Source organism: Pholis gunnellus (assembly GCF_910591455.1).
Source record: "Pholis gunnellus genome assembly, chromosome: 15".
NCBI lineage: Eukaryota > Metazoa > Chordata > Actinopteri > Perciformes > Pholidae > Pholis > Pholis gunnellus.
Genome location: NC_136542.1, coordinates 15,734,921 through 15,759,963, shown reverse-complemented (window position 1 = coordinate 15,759,963; position 25,043 = coordinate 15,734,921). Strand labels below are relative to the sequence as shown.

Genomic DNA, 25,043 nt, shown 5'->3' with positions numbered 1-25,043 from the left:
GTGTCAGTTATATAGCCTCCTTCTATTGATAATATCTGTGAATGAATATTAGAAAATATATTTTTAAGTAAAACATAACATATATTATCATAACATTTTTTTTGAAACAACAGTTTTTATATGTGGTGTGAGGGCTAAACATCCTCAAATGACATCAAAAAATAGTTTTTTTTCTTCAATTTGTTTTATAAAAGAATACAATAATGACATTAAAACACATCAGGTTGTCAAACATTCTGCGATAACGTTTCCACAGTCAAAAGGCATTGAGCTTTGGTATTGTCCCTCCTTAGAACGTGTTTGTTCAGGCTGAACATCGTCCCATCTTCATGTACTGAGTGCGTCAGCTGAGCGCCAGCTTCCCCCACTCAGTGACCATGTTCCTTATCTCCTCCTGAGCCTCTTCGAGGTGACGAGCCTGCGGGGTCCACCTCAGAAAAAAACCTGAGGATAAGACATGGGCTTGAGTCGGTCATCAACGCTCGATTAATCGAATCCTAGAATCATCACAGTTAGCAACGCAGTCGGCTTACAACTCTAGATAATGAAATCATTGGGCGGACGTTAGAGGCTGACCGAGCATCTCCGCTGATACTAACCGCAGGTCAAAAGCATCTGTCTGCCCGTCCAAAAATGACATCACTTCATCAATTTATCCTATTAGACATGAGTGGGAAATTGTCATAATTACGCCTCAGGCCACGACTGTCGGCATAAAGATGAGATCATGTTTGAAAACGTCAAAGCTCACCTCTCCAAAGCTGTAGGGACTGAGGGTGGACTGAGGGCCAGATCGCTAGCTCGGTGGGCTCATACAGGGGGTTAGAGTAGCAGTCCCTCTCCCTGGCCCTCAACAGGGCCCGGAACAAACAGTGAGTGTTCTCCTTCACTCCCAGAGCACACCTGAGAGGGAAGAGTGAGGCGGAAGGTCACTAACACCTCGTGAAGATATAGTTTGAAAGAAAGAAACGGTTGAGTTTGATCTCAGCCATCCGTTCCCCTAATGCACAGTCGCGCTGAGCCTTAACACCGACCTCTCTTGATGGCTGTTGCACAGGAAGGTGCCATAGTTAGACACGTAGGCCTCGGTCGCCAGCCTCAGGAGCAGCGCCTCAGAGAAGCCCAGTGCCAGGGGGAACTGACGCCACAGCTGCCACACACAGTCCAGCAGCAGCAGGAAGACCGGGGACTCCTGCTGGAGACGGGCGTGGGAGTACGCCGAGTGGGCACACCGCTGCCGGAATGGGTGTCCTGCCTGGAGGGAGGAACACTTATTCACATAAACATGCATAGAGTGCTCACTGCTCTGTACTGTGGGTCATTTTCTGTGTGAATTCCAACTTATCAAATAGGGATCATGGCACAGTTGACATATCATCACTTAGCTTATCGATCAATATGTACAACTTTGCTACTTCAGTCTGGTCTATTTAACTCTTAAGCACGAAGAACAACTTTCCTTCATATGACTTTTATCTTCTGTTTTATTTGATGATGAAATGTTAACCTCAATATCAATTGTTTGTTGGTTATTTGGATGGGCTGTGAAATAGAAAAATATTGTTTCATGGTTCCCCACAAATGTTGAGAAATGCTCCACTATAATGGAGGTACAAGTGTTGGAGAACGGAAACATTTGGAAACAATGGGTCAATGGGTCAATGGGGCAAACGGTTTTGGTAAATCCATAACCGCTACATGCTGGTTTTGTTCTTAAGACATTTCCTGTAAAGGGTAGACTGTGGCGCAATATCCTTTTAGCAAGAGATGTGAGATTGTGCATGAAAAACAGAGGACAGCTTTGCCTCAAGACTGTCGATGCACAAAGTAGTAAAATTCAATGAGCTCTCAGTTTGGACTGTTGTTTAGAAGGCTTCCTTATGATTAGAATTCTGAACTTAACTGAAAGCAGTAACCTAAAAAAGGTCACGAATAGCGCATTCTGTATTTCAAAGATAGTGAATAAAAAAAACATACTTTGGGTGAAGTGACTCTGTTTCACTGATACTGTGTTCACGAGTCTCAATCTATTTGAGGATTTGCATTTTTTCTTCACGTTTTCCAATCTTTCAGCACACGCACACACTCTCTCTCTCTCACACACACACACACACACACACACTCACCTGTACCCACTCCCTCTCCAGCAGAGCCAGGAAGCCCTCCAGTGTGCGGCAACATGGGTCCATGATGAGCTGAGCCAGGGTGCTGATGAGCAGAGTGGAGTCTGTCCCTTCAGAGCCGAGAATCAGCACTGAATGACCGTCCCTGCACAAAACCAATAGATACACTACAGTTCAGTCCTGTTTCCTCCTTCATGTATTAGAAAAGGTGTATACGCGCACATATTTGTCTTTGCTGGTGCTCCCATTATTTCTGACGATATCTTCATGTCGAAGAGTGCAAATATAAAAACTGTCCGTCTAGACAAGAACACGCTTTTGACAAGAGATAAGTGCAAACCGACTGTAATCCCACCCCACACACACACACACACACACACGCACACGCACACACCGTGGGTGTAGTTCCTACCTCTCCACACACTCCGCCAGCAGTCCAGCGGTTGACAGGGCAGTTTGGACATGAGACAGCCACTTTGAATTGTCAAGCTTACTGAGCCAACGGTCCATGTTATGGGACTCATCCCCGCAGGCCTCCACCAGTTTAATGAGGCTCTCCTGCAGAGCTTTACCCCTGTAAAGAAGACAATGGGGTGGACAGTTTCACGGGACACGTCAGTATCATAAAAACGGAGAACCGCATCAACTCCCACTGAGCCAACTTTCACACTCGCCTCTCCATCTGCCTGTGCAGTCTCGTCCAGCTGCTGTAACACGACTTGGACTCACACCCTCCACCAGTCATCCGGTCCTGCAGGGCCTGCTGAGTGGAGCGTGTGTCAATAATGAAGCCTTTGTCCGAGCCGTCAATCACGGCCTGGAGGAGGCGCTCGTCATCCTTGCAGCGCTTCCTATTGGCTCCCGTCCGCGGCTGACTGCTGCGCATGATAACCTGAAGAGATTCCAATTGTTTAGATGCATGTGTGAAGTGTGGGCTTGGCTGTAGAGACACATGACGGCGCCTCACCATGCCGTTCTTCCTGTGGTAGTAGCAGAGGACGGGGAAGCGTCCCCCCTGTCTGAATTTGGCCGCCTTCTCCAGCATGTCATCGTCGGTGTTCTTGGGGACGATGACGGCTGGAGGGTAAGAGGGACACACTAAGTAGTCTCTGTTCACAGTGCTCAGTCTCCACCTGTCATGCTGCAAACAGGAGAGAGAGAGAGAGAGAGAGAGAGAGAGAGAGAGAGAGAGAGAGAGAGGACCATCAAGGACAGTCACAGTGACACAGTGACTGTTTGAACTTTAATACGCACAGGGCATGTAACCTGCACACGGCACATTCATGTTCACCACCCTGTTTTGTGTCAAAGGATACTAAAGCTACAGAAAACAGCTCTAACATAGGCGGGTCCACCTTCCTCTAGAGGGCCTATGAACTTAGAGTTTCACTTTTGATTTCGACATGACATGTTTCGACAAAGTGCAGCATGGGAACAAGGACACCACCCCTATATCTGTACAACCAAAATGAAGCTACAGCCAGGAAGCAGTTATTTTATCTTATATCAGAGACAGAGGGAAACAGCTAAACTTGCTCTGTCAAAAGGTAAACGAAATCTGCCTAACAGAATCCATATATAAACTGAACTGCAAAAATGCCACATTGTTTTTTTCTAGAAGCTTTAGCAGATTTTCTTTTTAACCTTCGGACAGGGCCAGGATAGCTGTTTTCAGTCTTAATGCTAAGCTGAGCTAACCGTCTCCTTGCTTTAACTCTCTGCGTGGAGCATATTTTGTCATAATGTCAAATCGTTCCTTTTTTAATTCCATTTGACAAAAACTCGACCACATAACACAAAGCTCAACTCATGGCAGGAATCGGCTGAAGGATGTGCGTCAACATGCAATTGACCGGGCCTGCCTGATGAAAACTAAAGATATCCTACACAGGGAACATTGCGCCAACAATGCTTCCCTCGGGGTCCACCCATCCCCATAGCAACATGCTACTCCCAGAGGAAGACGACACTGTATTAAGCAAGAATTCAAGCTGTGTGCAGCACATTCTGAAGTTAAGGGAAAACAAATGAAAGCTAAGCGACAGGGATATCCTGAGTCTTGACCCAGGCATTCAGTTTCCATGGTATTTTCCTGTCATGTGGTTGTTGAATCACTGTTGGGATGACTTACTTATGATGTGTGTGTGTGTGTGTGTGTGTATAAAAATATGTGTTAGGTGTTACATCCCTACACAGCAGAAACAAGCTCATGAGACACAGGGTTTTATATGTTGCTTACAAGTTCCTTCATTTGACTGTAGTGGTTTTCAGGGGACAACAGGCCCCACTGGTCCTGCAGGCTGGCATCAGAAGGTCTGTAGAAGAACGGGTACATCTCCGACACACCGTCTAGACAGGACAGGGTCTGGAGAAAGTGAAAGAGGGATTTGAATTGACTCGACTTCCAAAGAGAATGTTATCAGAAAGCACAGACGAGAGCAACGGCGGAAATAATGAGAAACGTATTCAAAAGGAAGGATGTAAGATCTCATAGCAAGAAGGGAAAACCCTAATTTCCTTATCCATGTATGTTTGAGGGTTTAGTAGGATTATTAGATTATTCATTATACCTCGATGGAGTGAGCAATGTTGAGACACTGCTCCATGCCCGGGATGTCAAGCTGGAGCACACGCAGATCTTTACACTTGATGGTAATGGTCCCTGAGGATCCAGATATCCTACATACACACACACACACACACACACACACACACACAACTATGAAACAAAACAATACCCCGGTGTCAACATTCCCCCCTCAACGCCTGCTGTTTTGACTCTAGCAGTGCAGAAAGTTTGACTTGCAGCAGAAACGGAAGGTGAACCGAAAACTTATCGAGTGGTTTCAGAAAGCTCAGAAGACGCGGTTAGCAGCAAGCAAGGCATTCTAATCTTCTTAGCACACTTCCTCCTTTGGCACTGTGGGCAATAAGAGCAGCAGACACATGACAACACGAATGATGTCCAACCTTTGACTGCGGCCTTCATTACAGAAGGGGCCGGAGTGGGCCAAAAGGTTTTCCACACTGGTTAAAAGGATTTGAGGAATAATGGAATTAGACATCAATTAGACAATTCACTGACAGCTTTGGTGTTCATTAGTTATGTTGGTTAGTGTGATTATTTGCTTGTGACTAGAATCCCTAGAATAAAGAAGTGCTAGAAAGATCTATAAACCATTATTAAATGCTGTAATTAGTATTTTAAAGCAATTAATGTCATGTGTTTGGGGCAATTTGAAAGCTAATTGCCTATTGTTCTCAAAAACTACTTGATAAGACGTATGTCGTTGCAATGATCACTCTCCGGTCCTCCTTCCTCACCTTTTCTCAATGGCATCGACGTTCCTGAGGAGCAGCAGCATCTGCCGACCGCTGCCCTCCTCCTCCCTGTCCGAGAAGAGCAGGTGGTGGCCGGTGATGCACAGGGTGCCTCTGCTCGGCGGGTGCAGCGGCTGCCGGAGCACCACGTTCTCCACATTGGCGGTCTTAATGTGCTCAGAAAACTCCATCAGACCCCCGGCCGTCACAAAAAAAGCAAATAAATTAAATAAATAAATAAAATAAAATATTAAAAAAAACTCCGCTGCTGAAACTTCTCAGTGCACAAGTGGCCAAATCACTTCCTCGCCTCTCTTGAAAAGAAAATGAAAGCTCCCTCCTCTCTTCTCCTCTCTTCTCCTCTCCTCGCCTCACTCGTTTGGGTAGCACAGCAGTTGTGCTCTGTTTGCTCGCCGATAAGGAGCCTATAAATAGATTCATTTTTTTCTGAGCATAGCTTATGCACTTATGTTGCTACACCTTGCCTCACACAGGTGGCCGTGCACGAGACTGCTCTGGAAATAACGATGTGCTGCTTGAAGCGACAAAAGACGGAAGTGGCCGTTTCCTGAGAAACAGCAGCACCGAGATGTGTCACATATTGCTGTTAAAAGTTTCTCATACGCAGTGGGGTGTGTGGGTGGGTAGAGTGGGAGAGAGGCAGCACTGGTGCGCTTGTTGTATAATAAATGACCGCTAGATGGCAGAATACTCAAAAGTAGAAAGCTGGTGCTGAACTTGACAAAACATTGAGTTTGGTTTAGTGCAGGGGTGGAAGAACGATTTGAGCCTCACAAAGAGTCAATGACAATGAAATGCACCGACATAACAGCTGATTACAATCAGCAACATGTAAAAGTAAAAGCACTCACGTGCAGAACGCCCCATTTCAATGTGTTAAAGGTTACGGTATATTATGTTATTGTATTGGTATTTCTGCAAGACTGCATGCAGCATTTCAGTGTTTCTACATTTAACTTGGTTATTTTTTTATACTGTTATTTATTTATTTGCATCTTTAGATGCATCATTTAGAAAGTTGATCAGTTTAACATGTTTATCCGCAAAACAAGTAACTTTTGAAAGGGTCATAAAAAAGTTTCCTTCTGAAATGTATTGCAATACAGTGGTGCAATGTAACCAAGTACATTCACTAATGCAGCCTATTTACTTAAATATAATTTTGAGGTACTTCTACTTCTACATTCCATTTCATGCTTTTTTATACTTCGGCTCTGTTATATTTCAAAGGGGAATATTGTCTTTACCCCATTACATTTATTTGACTAACTGCAGTTACTTTGCTGATTGCGTATTTTTCATACAAAACACATGGCAGGATTATAGAATAAAAGTCACTGCAATAAATTAAACTACCCAGGAATATAAAGTATTTAGAGCCAGCTACAACATTAAAATGCTTCCTACAGTAATAAGACAGTAGGGTTAGACAATAATACAACACCTGCAGTGGCCATTTGCCTGCAATAATTCAAGATGATAATGTATCATCTTTCAATGGAATCATATCCGAATGAAATAATAAATCAAAAACATCCTAATACACAATTAGGCCTTTTGTCGTATAAATAGATAATACCAAGAACATATTTCTCAATATTTTTTCAGAAAATCTGATTATTTGCACTATAATGTTCCTAATTAAAGGAGAAAATGCTCAGTACTTTTCATTTGTCACGAATTTATTTCACATAAAAGTATACAAAATGAGGTTATTTCATCTAGACTATTTGATTATTGAATGATCAGAACACATGCTATATCGCAATGGGAGATTTTCAATGCAGAACGTTTACTTGTAATGGAGCCTTTACACATTATTGTAATGTTACTTTATATACTTCTTCCACCACAGGTGAAGTAGTCATATAAAGTCACTAATACTCGCATCAAGTACTTTCTTTACTTTCCACAACATTTGTGATTTAAAATGATGAAAAAGATACAGCATGTTATCACACTTCTCTCCAAATTCCAAAATAACAATAATAATAGTATTTTCATTCGATAAGTGACAAAGCGTTGTTTTAAGGTCTCCAAGAAGTTTGTGGAAATCTGTCTTCCTAACATTAAAAAAGAAAAAAGCCTTTAAATGATCCAGCCTCCCTGGCCTCCGCCTGTGGGATGGGCGGTCACTCCTTCTTATCAGCCTATAAAGGAGGTAAGGAGCTTGTTGCGCTCCAATCGCTCACGCTGCCAATCCAGAAAAACGAAAACTTCACGTGAATTCCCGTTCTCCGAGGACTGCCTTCATCACTGCGCCGATGGATTTCAAAGAGTTAGGAGAAGAGTCCTCCGAGGGCGACGCGGCCGATCTGGACAGCGTGAAAGCGCTCACGGAGAAGCTGAAGTTGCAGACCCGCAGACCGTCCTACCTTGAGTGGCAGGAGCGGGTAGAGAGCCGACCGTGGAAGGAAAGTGACCCGGCAGACAGCCCTGGCTCTGAGGGACAAGTCGCCTCCACGCCCGCAATCCTGAGAAACGAGAACTCGGAGCTGGTCGTGCGCAACATCTGTGGCTTTGACACTATCGATGATGCCTTGGACTTTCTGAGGAAAGAGCTGGTGAGTGTCTCCTGAGCGTTTTTATTTGACCCAAAGATTTATCAGACTGAAAAACAATGATACTCATTTTGGTGCATCAAAAAGCATTTCTTTCTCAATTTCCTTATGCATGTTTGTGAAATAGATGTTTATCTCCCTACTCCATTGTCACCTCCTCAGGTGTCAGTGACCTGCTGCATGCATGAATGCCTGACTTAAATTAGGGCGTAGCATGAGTGACTTCATCCAGTCCTCACAGTCTAAACAAACAATTTGTGAAACAGGATGATATGCGTGTTTTCTCACAGTCTCGGGCTGCGGCCCGTATATTCCACATGCCAGTGATTTACACCCTTTGATAAGAAGATAACAACTATGAGAAGATTCCAAATCCAAATGTTCACATATTTCCTGTGCTATCTCACTGATGCTTGCCCCCCTCCCCCTTCCTCACCCCTTGCTCCCCCCTCAGAGGGAGATGCGGGTCCAGGACAACCGCCTGGCCCGCCAGCTGATCCGTCTGCGTGGGGAGATCCACCGGCTCAAAGTGGAGCAGGTGTGCGACCGCCACAAGGAGATGCTGGACGATGCCACGTACGAGCTGGAGGAGTGCGGCGAGGAGTCGGACCTGCTATGCGACATCCCCATGAAGGCCGCCTTCGCTCTGTCCATGCCGCTCAAACACCTGGGCCTCACCAAGATGAACATCAACTCCAGACGTTTCTCACTGTGTTAAAAAAAAAAGAAAAACTTGTTCAGGCCTGTTTCCTCCTGTGCTGTCGATAGTGTGAAGAGTGACTGCTGATTATTGGTCCCCTTGGTGGGAAGAAAAATTATTTTGCACCTTGACTTGACATGCATGAGGAGGCCTCAGTGTGCAGACCTGTAGGGGCACACGCCCTTACTGTAATACAGGCACACCCTCCTGCTGGACGGAGCCCAGGCTGCTCTGTTGTTGACTGTTCTTTGCACAGTCATGTTAATCAGAGTAGACGGATGAAGGCTTAGAGCTAGACTGAGATGCAAAGGTAGATATGGAGTGACGGCATTATATCTTATACCCAATGATTTCGTATTGTGTGAAGAAAGTTTCACTTGTGCCAAAGAAGTGAGAAGCAGTTATGGGGGAGAGTGGTACTGTTTTGCAGAAGAAGAATTCATGGAAGAAGAAGCTCACTTCAGAAGAGAAGACAGTGTAGAGGGGGCTTCCTGGTCGCAGTGCAGGTCGGAACACTTTAAGTCAGTGGTTCCCAAACTAGGGGTCGGGGCCCAAATAAAGGGTCGCGAGATCTATCTGAGAGGTTGTGAGAAGATTAACCACAAAAAAGATTTTCCACAGTCTTTTTCCTTTTTCCTTTTTTATGAGCCAATTACTCAATAGTTCCATCTCTTCCACGCTCTGGTTGAACTGGATACATCCGGTGATGAGGGGATGGGAGTTCAAGTGAAACTATCTGCAGGGCAGAGCTGAGTGGCATGAGAAGCACAAGTCTGCAGAGCTTTACTTTCAAAGCAGAAGCTGGAGATTGGAGGCCTCAAGGAGGGGAGTTGTTTTATTTTAGGACGTCACAATGCTAAAAAAAAGGTTGGGAACAACTCCTTCACATCACTAATACATTTATTTGTGGAGTGAAAAAGTACGACACGTCTGGTCTGATAAAGAACATGTTCAGCAACACTTTAAAGTAAATGGAGTCCTTTGATAGAGCAACATATTCCAGCTGTTGAAGCCTTCATCGGGGCACGGTCCCCACCGCTATCCTCAAAGGAAGTGGGATGTCACACTCCAGCATTTTTTAAGCCTCTTCTTCACAAACCAAATATATCTCAATATCCTCAGCAGCGCAGCGACCCAGGAGGCTATGCCTCACGCATTTTGTTTTCCATTCGTTACCGTGTCCAGATGCTGCAGCGCACGGTTTACAAACTATATATGGCTGGACAGTGATCAAGTTGTGGCTCGGGCAATTTATGGCAAGTTAAGTGGTTTGTTTTATAGCTTTATATTATTTGTAACAGCAAGTATGAATGAGTAATGAGATCTTTTGGTTTAATAACATGAGACATTGGTTTTAACCGTTTTAAATGTAAAAAAACGCGTTATTGTTAAATCATGCTACTGTAATATGAATGTATCAGTTTATGACAAATGAGAATAAAGAGAAATGCCTTCAAATTCTAATGTTTTCTTGCACATGCAGCACGACATTAAAGAGACTTTTCTATGAGTCTGTCACTTTAACTTCTGTTTTATTAGAATTAAAAATGTTGGTTGTTACATTGTTAGAACTCTGGGCTAATTCTGTGCACGTGTTCATGCACAATCTACTATCATATCCAGGCTAAATGTCACCACATGCTTCATCAGACCCATCCTCGGTGGAAACGCCGTCCTGCACAATAGTCTCTTCTTTCCTGCCACGAGACATTCACGACCCCGTGTGATATCCAAACATAAGAATGTGGTCCCAGAAACCACAGACATTGTTGCACATAATTAGTCAAACGAGAAATCAAATATGCCTTTGGCAGAGTGCGGCTCCTGTGTTGATCCTAATGTGGCATACGTCAGGACATAACATGTCCTCATGTGTGACGTTGGACCTCGATAGTGGAAATTAATATCATATGGAAAATGCACAGGGGCCGAGGTATTGTACCTTGAGGCCTCCAATCTCCAGCTTCTGCTTTGAAAGTAAAGCTCTGCAGACTTGTGCTTCTCATGCCACTCAGCTCTGCCCTGCAGATAGTTTCACTTGAACTCTTCCACCATATCATACCTCGTGTCATCGCATGAGCAGAAGCTGGTATTGGGAGTGTTTGTTTTGAAACTAAACAAATTTAAAATCAGATCATACCACAATGACATGTGGTATGATATGCTTTTTAGTTTGTTTTGAAACTAAACAAACTTCTAAATGCATGCTGTTTGAATTGGTTTTAAAGCGTACACGAGTAAGCATTAGCAGCACAACTGAAGCAGCACTCGCTCACACGAAAGAGGCCAACACCTGCAGCGCAGAGCGGGTCGGTACGAGGTTTGGAAAACTTTCTGCGTATTGATAGCATCTTGATTCGAATGCGTAACATAATCTGATTTCCAACCACATTTAGAAGTAGGAATACCCTTAAAGGCTCACGAGGCCTGCCAAAAGCAGATCTCCAAAGATGGTGAGGCTCTTGTATCTTTCCATCATCCCCTCAGAGACAGATATAATACAATGGATGCTGGGTTGTTTAAATCAGCTCAGTAAAATACTCTGAAACATACATTACTATCAAACCCCCCCCCACCCCCCCAACAAAAGTGAAACTATACCTCCTAGATTTACGCTCTTTGTTATGTGCTTTAACGGAAAAAAAAAAGAGTGAGCTCAGGTTTTTTCATCAAGTGAGACTAAATCTGCTTTGTGGCAGTCTTCTAAGCACACATGTCTGTGCACTTCCTGTAATGTTTGGACTGACTTCCTGCCAGTGCGTGCTCTGTAGCAGCAGCCGTTAACCACAAGAGAAGAGACGCGGCCCTCAGCGGAGGTGCCTGTAAGGTAGAAAACGCACCAGCGCAGGCTGTAAGCATTCTGAGAGACCACTATTCATGTCGCTTCTCGGGGCTAAATGTGACCATAATGTGGCCTCATTTGAACTTTTGGTTAAAATGCTGATGTGTAGGAGGGTCATCCACTGATTGACACTTGTTTGGTTATTCCTCTGTGAGTGAGATATTTGCGACTCATTTTATTTATTAATTTCACATAGGCCAACGTCTATTTTTAAATGGTCCGCTGACCACAAGAAGAACAGATACAAACCACATGTGCGATTGACAAAAATAGCCTTGTTGTCTTCATAATAAACCCGAGGCCTGAACCCTCTGCAGAGGAAACACGCCTGTCCCAAATCACCAGAATTAAAATTTGTTTGGCATTACTGCAAATGTTATGAATGATGATTCATTATAAAACTGCTAAGATCAGTGTGAAGCTGAAACCTTATCAAATAACTCCTCAACCTTACGTTTGTGCTCCTCACGTTAAAGGTCACTGACGCACAGATGTTACGCACAAAAGTACAAAAATATAATTACAACCTCACCTGACTTACAGCCCTACCATAGCCTCCTTTTTTTTTTAAACTGTACTGGAAACATCTCTGGGAGAAGTGCTGCCCTGACCCCTTTACTACCATGGAGCCCATGACGTTCCCCCTGCTCACACACAGCTGCAAGGTGAAGCACCTGTTACCAGCCTGCAGAGCAACCCTCAAACTTTCAACGACAGGAAACTCTGCGAGTCGCTCTCCTCCACTCCTCCTAAGTGTGTGTTTGCGCGTGTACAGACACACACCAGCACGTCTAGCTAAGAGTTAGTTATAATAAGAGAAGCGGAAGATGACATCTTCACACCAGCGGTGACAAACTCACTTATTGCTAAATAGCTCTTTTAAAAAAAAAGATAACTATTCAATAAAGAATATCTCTATGGCGGCTCGGGAAATCTGATATTGGACGCTTGAAGAGACATTTCATATTTCAAGAGGTAAGTCTCAACCTTGTGAGTCTATCAGCAATACATACGTTTGGAATATAAAGGATGAAAAGACCGTTTTTTAAGGTAAATCATTTCCCTATAATTATCATATGTGTAATATAAAATATGCTAAATAAATCAGAAGGTTTGTTGAGAGTTGAGAAAATCTATTGACTTTTAGATAATACAGTATATGAACGTTGATGTATAGAGAAGAACAATGTTCATACTGAAATCCATATTTTGTTGTTGCATGATTTTAACATAAAGGCTAATTGCTAAACATATTCAGATGCTGGTGTTCATTTTCTCTGTTGATAAAAATCTGTTTTACAAAAAAGACCACATAAGAGCAATAAGTTGCTTTCTCATTATAATACAAATATGCACCTGTATCTTATTAATATGTTTAAAAAATCAAATCAAATATAAACTCCAGGTATTTATGTGTTTTTAAATTCAGCTGTAACTTTATGAGAGATAAGGTGATGAAGGTGATGATGATCGTACGTGAAGCACAAAAAACTAATTTGTCTGTGAGACGTTAACATTGGACCGAAAAAGGTTCAACGCAAAGAAAATCCATATAAAAAAATAGTTTTTTCAATGTGTAAATTTGGCTTCTTTTATGGCGTTTTCCCCATTTTTGCTGAAAAAGTGTAGTTTATTAGCCTACAAGCCTCACTGACGAAGCCAGAATGTCTTCGGTCATTCTCACAGCCCTCACACGACCATCGACATACCCATAATACTTTGCAAACAATAACAGTCATCAGTATTTGTTTGGAAAAGGCCATCAGCTGCAGATCATAGAGAGAAGAGGGTAGCCCCTCAATGGAAAATGCTGACTTTGTGTGTGTGACTCCCTGAGTGCTGGCCAGTAGGCGTAGCAGTACTGATAATAGATATTTTTTTTAAAAAACCTCTTCATACCCTGGTGGATCACAGTGATTTCGTTCCTCGGGGTCTCAGTACAGTGGTGGATTGTTATTGTTATTGCTGGGTCAGGCCTCTCCAGATTTTTCTCACAGCTCTGAGCCTTTGGGCTGCTGCGATTAGCCCACTGACCCTGTTCTAAGAGTGGCCCAAAGGGAGCCAAGTGAGCTTGAGAAAGCCAGTGTAAAACACAGCACAGCACACGCGTTGTTGGATTATACAAGATTAGTGTTTTTAGAATGTTATAAAGCCTATACTGTTCAGATCTGAAGTAGAACTGGAACATGTAACGCCTGCGATTTGCAACGCTGCAGGCGGTCGTAACAATGTACCTGCGTCACACAGCTCTGGATGTGATTTCAGTAGACTGGTGTGTGCAGGTTCCATATATGGTGTCAGTTTAGTGCCTAAAATGGAACATTTTAAAAGTGTTAGGCTTTTAGTTTCCAGCCTGATTCACCGCTGAGCCTCCATTTTGAGGCGAGGCCCTCGGTCACATCCGATTAAAGGCAGTTTTTCCGGAAGCGAAAACATTCGTGTCTTCTGTTAGTTTTAGCCACAATTTTAGTTGTTTTCTTTCTGTTTTTGTTGTTATTGTTGTTTTCCTAACAGTGTTTGACGTCTGCAATTCCAAATGCAGAGCATGATGCCTGAAAACTGCTGATAAACAGAACAAAATACCGCCATTAGAGAATTTCTTGCCATTACAATATGAGTAGGCCTAATCAATATCTTAGGAACATGTTGACGCCCATCTTAATCTCTAAAATTGCAGAAAAGATGGGATGTAACTGCAGTTCGGACTATTCGGATGGAGACTGGATGGAGAACCTGGATGAAATGTGTGAACATTGCAACTGTCCCATCCCTCCCCAGTCATGCAATCCAGTAAGTGTCCATGTACGTTGTGTAAGTGGCCCAGGCTTGTGTCAGTGCATCGCACACTGTGAGGTATGAGTGAATGAGTGTCTGCGTGTGAGTGAGCTTCACATGAATGGGTTTTTGGTTACAGCGTGGTTCAATGTGATTGACCACTTGGAGGTCATCCACATAAGAAGGTGTGAACACAACAAGGGCTCCCATAATTCATGTCATGTTGTGTCAATGATGTAACCGTTACCCGGAGAGAATAAAAAAAAAACAATGTGTTATTGCATGTTTGAGTCCAGCCAACGTTTTATAACTCGCGAGGGAAGTTCTCTTTTGTGCGTGTGATTAAATAGGGGAGTAATTATTCCCTCAGTGGTTTGTTTCCTCCGTGTGAGTTAGATGTCCCATTAGATTAGAAATGAAGGAGAAAGCCACCTGCGTGTGTGCCACAATAGGTCGAGACATTTTGTCTGGGAGAAAAAAAACGAAACTGTTACCGGTGACATTTTACTGCGAATGTGACATGAGATAGTGCCTTGTTTTACTGCATGAATCTTCTATTGTTCTTTGGAAAGCTCAACTTAAGTTGCGAGTCTAATCTTGGCTGTTCCCTCACCAGTACACAGACCAGCTGATTCCATACCCATCACAGCATTCACCTCCTACGTCTCCATTACCAGGTAACACGATGCAGTCTGTCCTTCTGCGGGTTTCAGTGTCTCAGTAAAGTAAAGAGGTGGCAAAATGTGGAAAAAAGAGAATGGCAGTGTTAGGTTAATGAAGTATCCATATATTACAAGTAAATACTAAGTGTGTGCATTACAGTGGGATTGAATACATATGTGAATTATATTTAAATATATTGTAAATACATTAATATGCTTTTTTTTTCTTACTGGGTAATCTTCTTTTTTCTTTTTTTCCCACAACAATTTGAATTGTTTACCTCATTGTATGATATATTTATGGATTAAATTACACTTATAACTATCAGAAAGCCAATCTAGCCACAATGATTTGTGGTATATATGTACATACACACTGTATATGTACAGCAATGCACCACTATCTCCATTCATTGACATTGAGCCTTTAGCGGCAGCCATTTGTCAAAATATCAGAATCAAGGGCATTCAAACACCCGGCACACAACAACACAGCTTTTATTTATTACAACAGTTACATTTGTGAGTAATTACTATCCCCTATATATATATAATATATTTTTTGTTTGACAAAAACGTACGATATTCCTCTTGCAGACAACCTTGTGGTGGCCATATACAGTTATCAACCCAACCATGATGGTGACCTGGGCTTTGAGAAGGGAGACAAGCTCAAGATCATCAACAAGTAAGCTGCTGATTGACATCTAGTAGGTTTGGAGCTGAATAGAAAGACTTCTATCAGCTTTTCAGCCCATATTTCATATTATTTCAACTACGACCTTGGTTGCAGCTGACCTTTCAAAGCAACCAATGAGATAACAGCTGTATGTGACGTAGTCACTTTTTTAATGACGTTTACCTGCAAGTGCCTGCTCTATGTGCTGCGCTCTACCTTGCAGTAAGCGAAGAGAACAAATTTCATCCGAAGGCAGAAGGCGTACGTGTCATGTATTCAACTTTCTGACCGGGGACTTGTTGCATGTCAATCCCCCTCGCTGTGGCTCCATGTTTCCTGTCTCTCTCTCTGCTGTTAACTATTTAATAAAGGCAAAAATCTCAAAAAACATCATGGATTGAAGAGAGGAAACCTATGTGGAGCATATATACCTACCAATGAGGCCAAAAAGGTCATAACCTCAGTAATATGTCTGGAAATATAAGATGACACATATAACACATGTTTTCTATCTTTTTGATTAAATGTATCTGTTTTTTGGGGCAAACAATCCTAAATATATTAAAATAAATGAATTGTTCTATATACCTGGAATTGGACCATAATGACACAATTTACAACATTTGTAATTAAACACTTAATAAAATATGATAAAATAAAATATGATTTAATACTCCTTTTGCCTCGAAGATTACTTTGAAAATATGATCATTTTGATTTCAGGGAGTAACTTTTCCTGTCAAAGCTATATACAATGTGGTGAATATTGTATGTTACTTGTAGTGAGTATCTGTTCTGGGCCTTCTGCTGATTTGTAAGACGAGACATGTGCGGTTCATTCCATGCAGTGATCATGCATTCTGAAGGTGTACTTATTCATCCCCAAAAAGTCTAAGCGTAAACTCTCTCATTGCTGTTTCTTGTCTCTTTTGACATCCAGGGACGATCCAGAATGGTATTTGGCAGAGTCTCTCACCACAGGCCAGCAGGGCTACATCCCGCACAACTTTGTTGCAATGACCACGATGGAGACTGAACCGTACGTCACACAGGAAATGATACTGCTCTCAGCACCATGTCACTCAGCCTTCAAAGTCTCGTACCGTGCGTGCTGTGCCCCTGGGGGCGTGGGAAGTGGTTAGCTCAAAGTTGTGTGTTTTTGCTGCAGGTGGTTCTTTAAGAACATTTCTAGAAACGAAGCCATGAGGCTCCTCCTCTCTCCTGGGAACACGATGGGCTCCTTCCTGATTCGAGAGAGCGAGACAACCCCAGGTGAACCTTTTTGTCATCATGGCATTGACTCATATTTAGCCAAAATGATATCAGTATAATCGTTATACAAGTGAGACAATGCAGAAAAACGACATCCTCTGTGTCACTCAAGTCTTGTTATTAATGGCAGTGTTTATAAAATACCACCCATTTCCCAGAAACCCCCTTCCTGCTTTCTAACTTGCTTCTGTTCAATTTGTTTTGCTTTTCTCTCTCATTCCACTCTTTGTGTTGGCTAAGATGTGCCCTACATAGATACTCATTTACACCAATAACAGAATATATCAAAATGTGACACACAAGCCCTCCAAGCCGAAGTTTAAAGCTAATTTGCTTTGTGATTTTCAGATATATCGGGCAAAAATAATCTCACATCAGAATATGCTTCCTGTTTGTTCCAGGGTCATTCTCCCTATCAATCAGGGACTTGGACCACAACACTGGGGAAGGAGTCAAGCACTACAGAATTCGCAACATGGACAACGGCGGCTTCTACATCACAGCCAAGATCTCCTTTATCTCGCTGAAGGAGCTCGTCCAGCATCACTCACGTGCGTGCAGCCCGTTGGGAGGACTAATCAAGATCACTGTCGGGTCTTCATCGGAACAATATGTAACCTGTCTCCTCTCTCTTTCTCTCTGTCGTCCAGGCGAAGCAGACGGGTTGTGCACAAAGCTGGTGAAGCCGTGTCAGTCGAGGGCACCGCAGAAGCCCTGGTGGCAGGATGAGTGGGAGATTCCCCGCGAGTCCTTGAAGCTGGAGCGCAGGCTCGGAGCAGGGCAGTTTGGAGAAGTGTGGATGGGTAAGTGACAGGGAGGACAATGTGGGGATGTGATTGACTTTCAGTTCAGTCATTTATTTTTTTCCATTTTGTGCACACGGGAGTTTGCGTCATTTTTCACCGACACGTCACATGTACGAAGCCCAGTCGCTCAATGGAGCTGTGGGGCTGCTAAAGCTTTCAGCCATGGCACAGTTTCCTCAACACAGTCATAATTGTAGGCTTGTATGAGCTGGTATAACTGGAGAATGATTAGAGGTATTACCCCCGTTATGCAACATGACTCAAACTACATAAATATACATTTCCAAAGAGCTCACGGATTGGAGGAATGTGTTTTGATCCCGAGGATATCAGTTGAAATAATCTGTGACACAGCCCCCTTATTATTCAATTGGACGGGTAGTTCCCTTCTATTTTCCATCCGCATTTGCCAGCACAATTCCACATGACAAACAACCACTGTAGAGATAAACATTGCCAACCATGGAACGTTTCCTCATTCACAGCCACTTTCTATTTACAGTATATCTTCTTGCATGGCGTCTGGCATTGTATTTGTTTTTCTATCCTCATCCAAACACTGGTTCAAGGACATGCTTGAGTAATGACACTGTCGCTTGCTATGAGGTGTTTATTCTTGTGAATTATCATGAAAATACGGAGGAATGCTTTGAATGGTGAATGCAATCTGTTCCCATTGCTACGCTTCATGCACGGTGAGAGATGCTCACCGTGTTACATGACTGAAGATGGAACTGGTTGGCTGTGGCTTTGATTGGCATGTGTGTTAGTGAACCAGATCTGGAACCAGATCCTGTTTGCGCGAGAGTCATGTGGAGCTGTTTTCTGATTTAGCACATATTTAATTCATGACGTCATGACATAACAACTGTGTTTATGAACCCTTCAAGCTGAGATGAAAGCATTCTTGGTTTACTTTTACGTTTAACAGTGTAGTCGTTCATGTGACGAGGTTTTTTCAGCCTGACTTTGGTTATCTCCTAACTTTTGTTCAAGCACATCATGAGGTGGACATTTTTGTTTTGAAGTGAAATCGATCAACAGCTATTGGGTGGATTAACACAAATATTCATGGTCCCAAGAAGATGAATCCCAATGACTTAAGGCATCCTCTGACTCTTAGTCTAGCCCCATCATCAAATCAAAATTCCAATCACTCAATACTTTGTTTGATGAACAAATTCTTGCAAAACTAATGACATCACAATCAGCCCCTGTGGTACTTTTAGTGCTAAATAGCAAAAGTTAGCACGCTGATGGCCTAAACTAAAATGGTGATCACGGTAAACCTTATACCTGCTTAACATCAGGACGTTAGCACCGTTTGTCCAGCCTCACAGAGCTGCTGGCATAGCTGTAGACTCTAAGTCTCTTTTTTTTTTATCCATGTCTTTCAATATCCTGCTGATGACTAAATGTATATTTTCAGGTATCTACAATAATGACAGGACTGTGGCAATTAAGAACCTGAAGATGGGAACAATGTCGGTGGAAGCCTTCCTGGCAGAGGCCAACATGATGAAGAACTTGCAGCATCCACGCCTCGTCCGCCTCTTCGCCGTTGTCACCCAGGAGCCGATCTATATTGTCACGGAGTACATGGAAAATGGTGGGTGGAAATACTGTATAAGTGTCACAGCCTGAGGCATTTTGCTAATAACGCTAACCATCACGAGGGAATTCCAAATATCACTGAAAGCATCAAAAGAAAAGGAAAACTTGATTCCCAGGGTCATTTTGTGAAATGAATGCTCATTTGAAGCTAAATTAAAAAGAAATCCTTCTGTCCTCATACCAACTCCTCTCAGTTCCGTTTAGTCATCTGGAATATGTCTAAGCCTGCCTGAAACGATTATTTCCATAATCTAACTAACTAAAGGCGGTGCCATCAAGGTAAGGTCGGCGCCTCGAGCAAAGACACAGAAAGCATTTTATAGACAGTGGTGAATAGTAGACGTTCAGGACCAAACATGTTGATCTGGTATCGGACAACGGTTGCCAGAGCACATCCTCGAACCAAAGACATGAGCTGCCCTATGTGTTTCAACCCTTTCATGAGTCATCGTGTTTTCATACGCGTGCTGCACTTCAGCGACTCTGTTGAATGTATATTTGTGTTTGATAGCGCACGATCATCACCCGCGACTGGACATGAATGCAGCAGTGAGAGCAAACCTAAATAAGGGAGCAAAGTCATGAGACTTGCCTCCCAGAGCATGCCGCTCCGCTGAAGAGGCTTGATAGGCTTGATAGGCTATTTCCAGCTTCTCCTCACGCCGCTCCTGTATTCGCCGCTCTTTGCTGAAATGTTTCAAAGCAAACATGAACTTTCACTTCTTTTCCAGGCCCCCCTCCAGACAGGTCACTGGTGTTTACTCACTGAGGGGAAGTCTCCCCTGGCTGAGTCTGAGTCAAGGGGGTGTCAAGGAGAGGGTGATTCACCAGCTTATTGTTCACCCAGACCCCTTGATGATACTTGGCTACTTCCCAGAGTCTGTATTACGCACGTGCATCCACAGACACTCACAAGCACATGCACGCATGTACACAAATATTCCAACACTGTGACCTTAACAAACTTCGTTGACGGCAGTTTGTTCAGCATTGTGCCTCCCGTTTCCATTCCCTCCTTTCTTACAAAGCAAACTGCGTGTGAAAGTACTGCGACTCACAAACACAAGTAATAAAACGGGGTCATGGTAAGAGCTGCAAACAACTTTCCATACTACGAGCTTTCTGCACTGCAATAGTTTGTTATGCCCAAATGCTGCATACATATAGAAGTGATCCACTATCTGTTTCACTTTGACCTCAGAAGTCTAGATCTTTTTCCCTGGGAGGAACAATAACAAAATGCATAGAGAGATGCTGTCACAAGCAAAGCAACAGCCTTACAGTTGTATTGAATGGAGTGCCTTTGTATGGTCTTGTATGAGTGGCCTGTAAACCAACAGCAGTGGCTCTACATGAGGCTGCCTCTTTGTCCGCTGTCCACGTGTGAACAGGACACAATCGTCGCCTCTGTTGTCAAGAGAAAAGGATGGCTCGGAGAGCCCGTCTTTTCAGTTTGTCCTTTTTTTTTAAATTATTGTCGGAGGCAACAAAGATGGAAAATAACAGGCGTGTCATTCCAACTTCCCTTTGTGACCTTGACAAAGAGCGTTCCTCTGGCTCTCAGACTTCAAAAGCCGTCTTCCGGACTTAAGCAGAAGAGCAAAGGCCTCCTCTTTCCTGGCACAGTCATTCCTCTTATTTCCTTTGGTTTGACTTGGTTGGCTGGCATGCAGATGTATTGTTCTCTGCTAATCAAACTCAACACAAAGTCTGCTGTCAGAAACTATGCATCAACTTGACAGATGCTCCGTGTACTTCCTCACAATGTTATGTTCCCCGATTTGAAGTGCTATTTCTGGTCCAACTGTCTATTTGTGTCTGTGGGGAATCATGATGTTTTTGGACCCAAGGAAAATATCATCAGTCTTCTGGACAAAGCATGACTTAATTGTTTTCCAATTAATATTAAAACGTATTGCTTAATCATCTGTACATAGTGCCTTCAAATACAATACAATAAACAGGCGTATACATCTGTAATATCAAGGATGTACTGGTGGTGGTCGTTCATAATTTGCAGAAATAGGTTGCTAGAGTCAACTACCTGTTGTGGCATGATTTGTAATACAAATTCAAATTGGTCAGCAAAATCTTGAATGTTGTTTTTACAGGTAGCCTGGTGGATTACCTGAAAACAACGGAGGGAGGCAATGTGCCCATGAACACTCTGATAGACATGGCGGCTCAGGCAAGACATCTCTTTTTTTTTACTATCAATGTTTGTGTGCTCTTATCTCCATACTCGAATTTACCAGATTCCCTTTCATCCCTTCCTATTCTCTCAGCGTGATCCTCATAGACGTAAACTGGCCATTGTTGTAATGAGGCTTACACTCAACACTAACCTTGTAATAACGACAGAGCTGGATGAGTGTATGAGCAGAGGTGCATGTGTATTGTGATGAACTTCGGTCTAGACATGTCGGCACAAATAAAACTGTGTTACGATCAAACAGCCTGAATAGGAGACAAATTGCCCCATAAGAATTCTTTCACACGATTATTTTTATCTGCTCACGGTGCCGACTCAGTTCAAATTATAAAAATGAGGGCATGGTGGCAAAACCAGATGCTGAATACACATTATGCGTTTTTGTATATTGCTCAATTTCTCTCAATTTGTAATTTCTCTTTCATCAACGTACAGTAAGATGCTCCGTCACAGCTCTGCCGAAGTGACAACCATTGAGAACGGTCACCCATACCAAAGTTAATGTTGTGAATATGAAGGCCTGACGTCTTGTCAGTCAAGCCAGATGTTTGGACATGCAGGTCGGACTGCAAGTTAAAGGGGTAGTTCAACATTTTGGGAAATACACTTTTTCTTGCTTGAGTTAGTTAGTTAGTTCAATGTGAAGCTACAGTTAGCTTAGCTTAGCACAAAGACTGGATACAGGGAGAAAGGTAGCAAATTCCACCTACCACCTAAAGCTTACTTAACATGTAATATCTGGATAGTTTAGAGAGCTTTAATTGTTTGTAGGCAGATTTATTTTTACCTTCGGCTTTTCCCCCCGTTTCCAATCTTTTTGCTAAGCTAAGCTTCTAGCTTTAGCTTTTTCTTTTAGCATAAAGATATGAGAATATCAGTCCTCTTATCTAGCTCTATAAGCATAAACAAGCCCACATCTACTTCTCGAAATGTTACACGCCAGGAAAGGAACTTTGACTTAGGCCTACATGTAGTGTGGTTGTGGGAATGGAAAATACAACCACAGGAAGACAGACTTTCAAAGTCTAACAAGACAAGAGATTCTTAAGCCCAACTAGACAATGACGCCTCAGAGCTCGGCGCACAAAGGTAGGGGTTTACACAGCGCTTTGTGGTGAACATATTTTACCGAAAGATGCTTTCAAGCTAATCATCATGCACAGATAGCATTTGCGGTTAAAGCACTAAGCAAGTAACTCCAACGTCGTCGAGTGATTGATGACCTTGCTCTGGTATTGGACACTGTCCACATCCTTATCCCTGCAAAAAGAAAATGTGTGTAATCAGAGGGGCTTGAGGTTTTACTCAAATGTACTTTACTTAAAGCAGAGTAAAGCTATATCTAATTCAATGAATGCCAAAGTAATGGTTTAAAGTTTCATATTGAGTCATACCACAATCAAACGGAGAGTAAAGAGGCGTTGAGTTGCCTGAGAGTGGAGTCATAACGACAGACGTTTATGAAATACTCAGACATATACATCTCACATTTCTGACAAGGCCCCCTGGGGCCATTCACACCTATGTGACAGATTCTTGTGTCTGAAATATACACCGCTGACCCAGAAAAACGTAGCGAGTTAGATGTATAAACAAACAAACACACACAGACATAAAAGACACAGATGCGTATCAACTGTGGGTTGTGAGTTCTGTAGAAATCTTTAGATCCCTCACACACCAAATGCTTATTGCATTAGGTGAAGTATCAAATTCCCTCTGAGGTCTGCCAATGTAGAAATGACTCATGTAGTATTTGATTGAGTCAGAAACCCACAGTCACTGGAATAATCAGCCAGTCTGCAGTAGGCTGAGGTAAAGGCAGGACTGCAGCTTTTCATATCAGGAAGTAGAGCAGACGCAGCTGTGTACCTGGGTGGAGTACGGAGGTAAAGGGTGTAAGGAAAGGAACTGACCTGGGGAAGTGGTAAACTCCCTGCTTTGGGAGCTCACCAAACCAGTTCATGTGTCCAACGCACATGAATATTGCACAATATGAAAACAGACACAGGTCCCTTCACACTGAACATACGGTCATAGGGCTTGTCTAATGATGTGCTGCCCCCTGCAGGTGGCTGATGGCATGGCTTTTATCGAGGAGAAAAATTACATTCATCGAGACCTGAGAGCAGCCAATATTCTGGTGTCTAATGAACTCATCTGTAAGATTGCTGACTTTGGACTGGCAAGGCTGATCGAGGACAACGAATACACAGCAAGAGAGGGTAACGAGACCTTGTTGAAATCCCTTACATCACATGTTCTTTTGAACCGTTGAACCTCATTTTCAGGCTATAGAAGATGTCTTTTAAGACTTCAGTTTGAGTGCCTTTGACATGGGAAGTAATCACTTTAAATGTAATCACAAGGTGTTCATGCTTGTTTTGAAAAATAAAGTTTCTTCCGTGTGTTAGGTGCAAAGTTCCCCATCAAATGGACCGCCCCAGAGGCTATAAACTATGGCACCTTTTCCATCAAATCGGATGTGTGGTCATTTGGGATCCTCCTGACAGAAATAGTGACATATGGACGCATACCTTACCCTGGTAAATACTCATGCACTGTACTCATACCTGTCCATCACAGTATCATTTTATAAAATCATCAAATTACAATTCTAGCATAGATTATATAACTGCTGAAAACAGCAGCATATCCATAATCTACTACATTTCACCTGTTGTTCAGGTATGTCCAACCCAGAGGTAATCCAGAACCTGGAGCGGGGCTACAGAATGCCGAAGCCGGAAAACTGTCCAGATGGACTTCATAACGTCATGAGTCTGTGCTGGAGGGAAAACCCAGAGGACAGGCCCACCTTCGAGTACCTGAGGAGCGTTCTGGAGGATTTCTTGACTGCCACAGAGAGGCAGTACCAGGAACAGCCCTGATTGGGCGACAGAAAGACATACAGACTTACAACAAATGTACTCAAACAGGCGAAGCCTGTAAAAATGGATGCTGGGATTTTGTTTTGTTTGTTTTTGAAGAGTACATGCCTTTATATTGATATGGTAGAAACTGAGATTCCAAATAAGATTACTTTGTTTCTGCACCAAACTTATTTGGAAGTGGCCTTTTAGATACAATCTCATGGAAACTCCTGTAACAGCTGGATCACTGCAGAGCCAAGAGGAGAAAGGAGAGTGATCACCATGCAGCCTGAACTGCCTGATGTCGCTGAATAAGTAGCTGCTCTGCCGGTGCTCATTATTCAGATGTAAATACCGTCAAAGTGCTTCATCTGTGTTTGATCTCTGCAGTCTGATAAATGTTGCTGATATGTTTCATAACATACAAAAATGCTCAGATGATTTGTTATGTAAATGTATTAAATTCAATCATACTGAACTCTGGACAGTTTTGATCCTGTGTGCTGATGGCAACATTTTCCTCCAGACATACCAATAAATATCAGTAAGCCCCTCAAAATATGTATTTGTTATCATGCACGT

The 25,043-nt window shown here is 42.8% G+C and overlaps 3 protein-coding genes across 4 annotated transcripts; 2 read left to right on the top strand and 1 right to left on the bottom strand.

Annotated features, from left to right (window-relative positions):
- Nucleotides 1-36: 36 nt before the first annotated feature.
- On the bottom strand, nucleotides 37-5,939 carry LOC306706837 (myotubularin-related protein 9). 2 transcript variants are annotated; one of them, XM_079174067.1, is made up of 11 exons: nucleotides 5,448-5,939; nucleotides 5,094-5,150; nucleotides 4,694-4,802; nucleotides 4,363-4,488; nucleotides 3,091-3,264; nucleotides 2,798-3,015; nucleotides 2,536-2,697; nucleotides 2,127-2,268; nucleotides 1,035-1,255; nucleotides 752-903; nucleotides 37-444 (listed from the first exon to the last, which is right to left on the bottom strand). In XM_079174067.1, exons 1-11 carry the CDS (start codon nucleotides 5,633-5,635, stop codon nucleotides 344-346), a joined length of 1,650 nt encoding a protein of 549 aa, XP_079030193.1. In that variant the 5' UTR covers nucleotides 5,636-5,939; the 3' UTR covers nucleotides 37-343. The 2 variants fall into 2 exon arrangements, with proteins under 2 accessions (XP_079030193.1, XP_079030194.1); XM_079174068.1 differs by lacking the exon at nucleotides 5,094-5,150.
- Nucleotides 5,940-7,662: 1,723 nt separating this feature from the next.
- On the top strand, nucleotides 7,663-10,234 carry fam167b (family with sequence similarity 167 member B). The gene is made up of 2 exons (XM_079174467.1): nucleotides 7,663-8,029; nucleotides 8,481-10,234. Exons 1-2 carry the CDS (start codon nucleotides 7,730-7,732, stop codon nucleotides 8,742-8,744), a joined length of 564 nt encoding a protein of 187 aa, XP_079030593.1. The 5' UTR covers nucleotides 7,663-7,729; the 3' UTR covers nucleotides 8,745-10,234.
- A 2,186-nt stretch (nucleotides 10,235-12,420) lies between these two features.
- On the top strand, nucleotides 12,421-25,014 carry lck (LCK proto-oncogene, Src family tyrosine kinase). The gene is made up of 13 exons (XM_079174236.1): nucleotides 12,421-12,543; nucleotides 14,246-14,358; nucleotides 14,960-15,020; nucleotides 15,603-15,693; nucleotides 16,625-16,723; nucleotides 16,853-16,956; nucleotides 17,358-17,507; nucleotides 17,607-17,759; nucleotides 19,192-19,371; nucleotides 21,488-21,564; nucleotides 23,660-23,813; nucleotides 24,003-24,134; nucleotides 24,277-25,014. Exons 2-13 carry the CDS (start codon nucleotides 14,251-14,253, stop codon nucleotides 24,477-24,479), a joined length of 1,512 nt encoding a protein of 503 aa, XP_079030362.1. The 5' UTR covers nucleotides 12,421-12,543; nucleotides 14,246-14,250; the 3' UTR covers nucleotides 24,480-25,014.
- The last annotated feature ends 29 nt before the right edge of the window (nucleotides 25,015-25,043 follow it).

Bases quoted from the DNA above. Each gene is read 5' to 3' on its own strand.
- lck (XM_079174236.1), top strand. From the start codon at position 14,251: ATGGGATGTAACTGCAGTTCGGACTATTCGGATGGAGACTGGATGGAG. The intron at 16,957-17,357 runs GTGAACCTTTTT...TGTTTGTTCCAG, and splicing joins AGAGAGCGAGACAACCCCAG to GGTCATTCTCCCTATCAATC. The intron at 17,760-19,191 runs GTAAGTGACAGG...GTATATTTTCAG, and splicing joins GTTTGGAGAAGTGTGGATGG to GTATCTACAATAATGACAGG.
- fam167b (XM_079174467.1), top strand. From the start codon at position 7,730: ATGGATTTCAAAGAGTTAGGAGAAGAGTCCTCCGAGGGCGACGCGGCC. The intron at 8,030-8,480 runs GTGAGTGTCTCC...CTCCCCCCTCAG, and splicing joins ACTTTCTGAGGAAAGAGCTG to AGGGAGATGCGGGTCCAGGA.
- LOC306706837 (XM_079174067.1), bottom strand. From the start codon at position 5,635: ATGGAGTTTTCTGAGCACATTAAGACCGCCAATGTGGAGAACGTGGTG. The intron at 5,151-5,447 runs GTGAGGAAGGAG...CCTTTTAACCAG, and splicing joins GTCGATGCCATTGAGAAAAG to TGTGGAAAACCTTTTGGCCC. The intron at 4,489-4,693 runs GTATAATGAATA...CACTTTCTCCAG, and splicing joins ACATTGCTCACTCCATCGAG to ACCCTGTCCTGTCTAGACGG.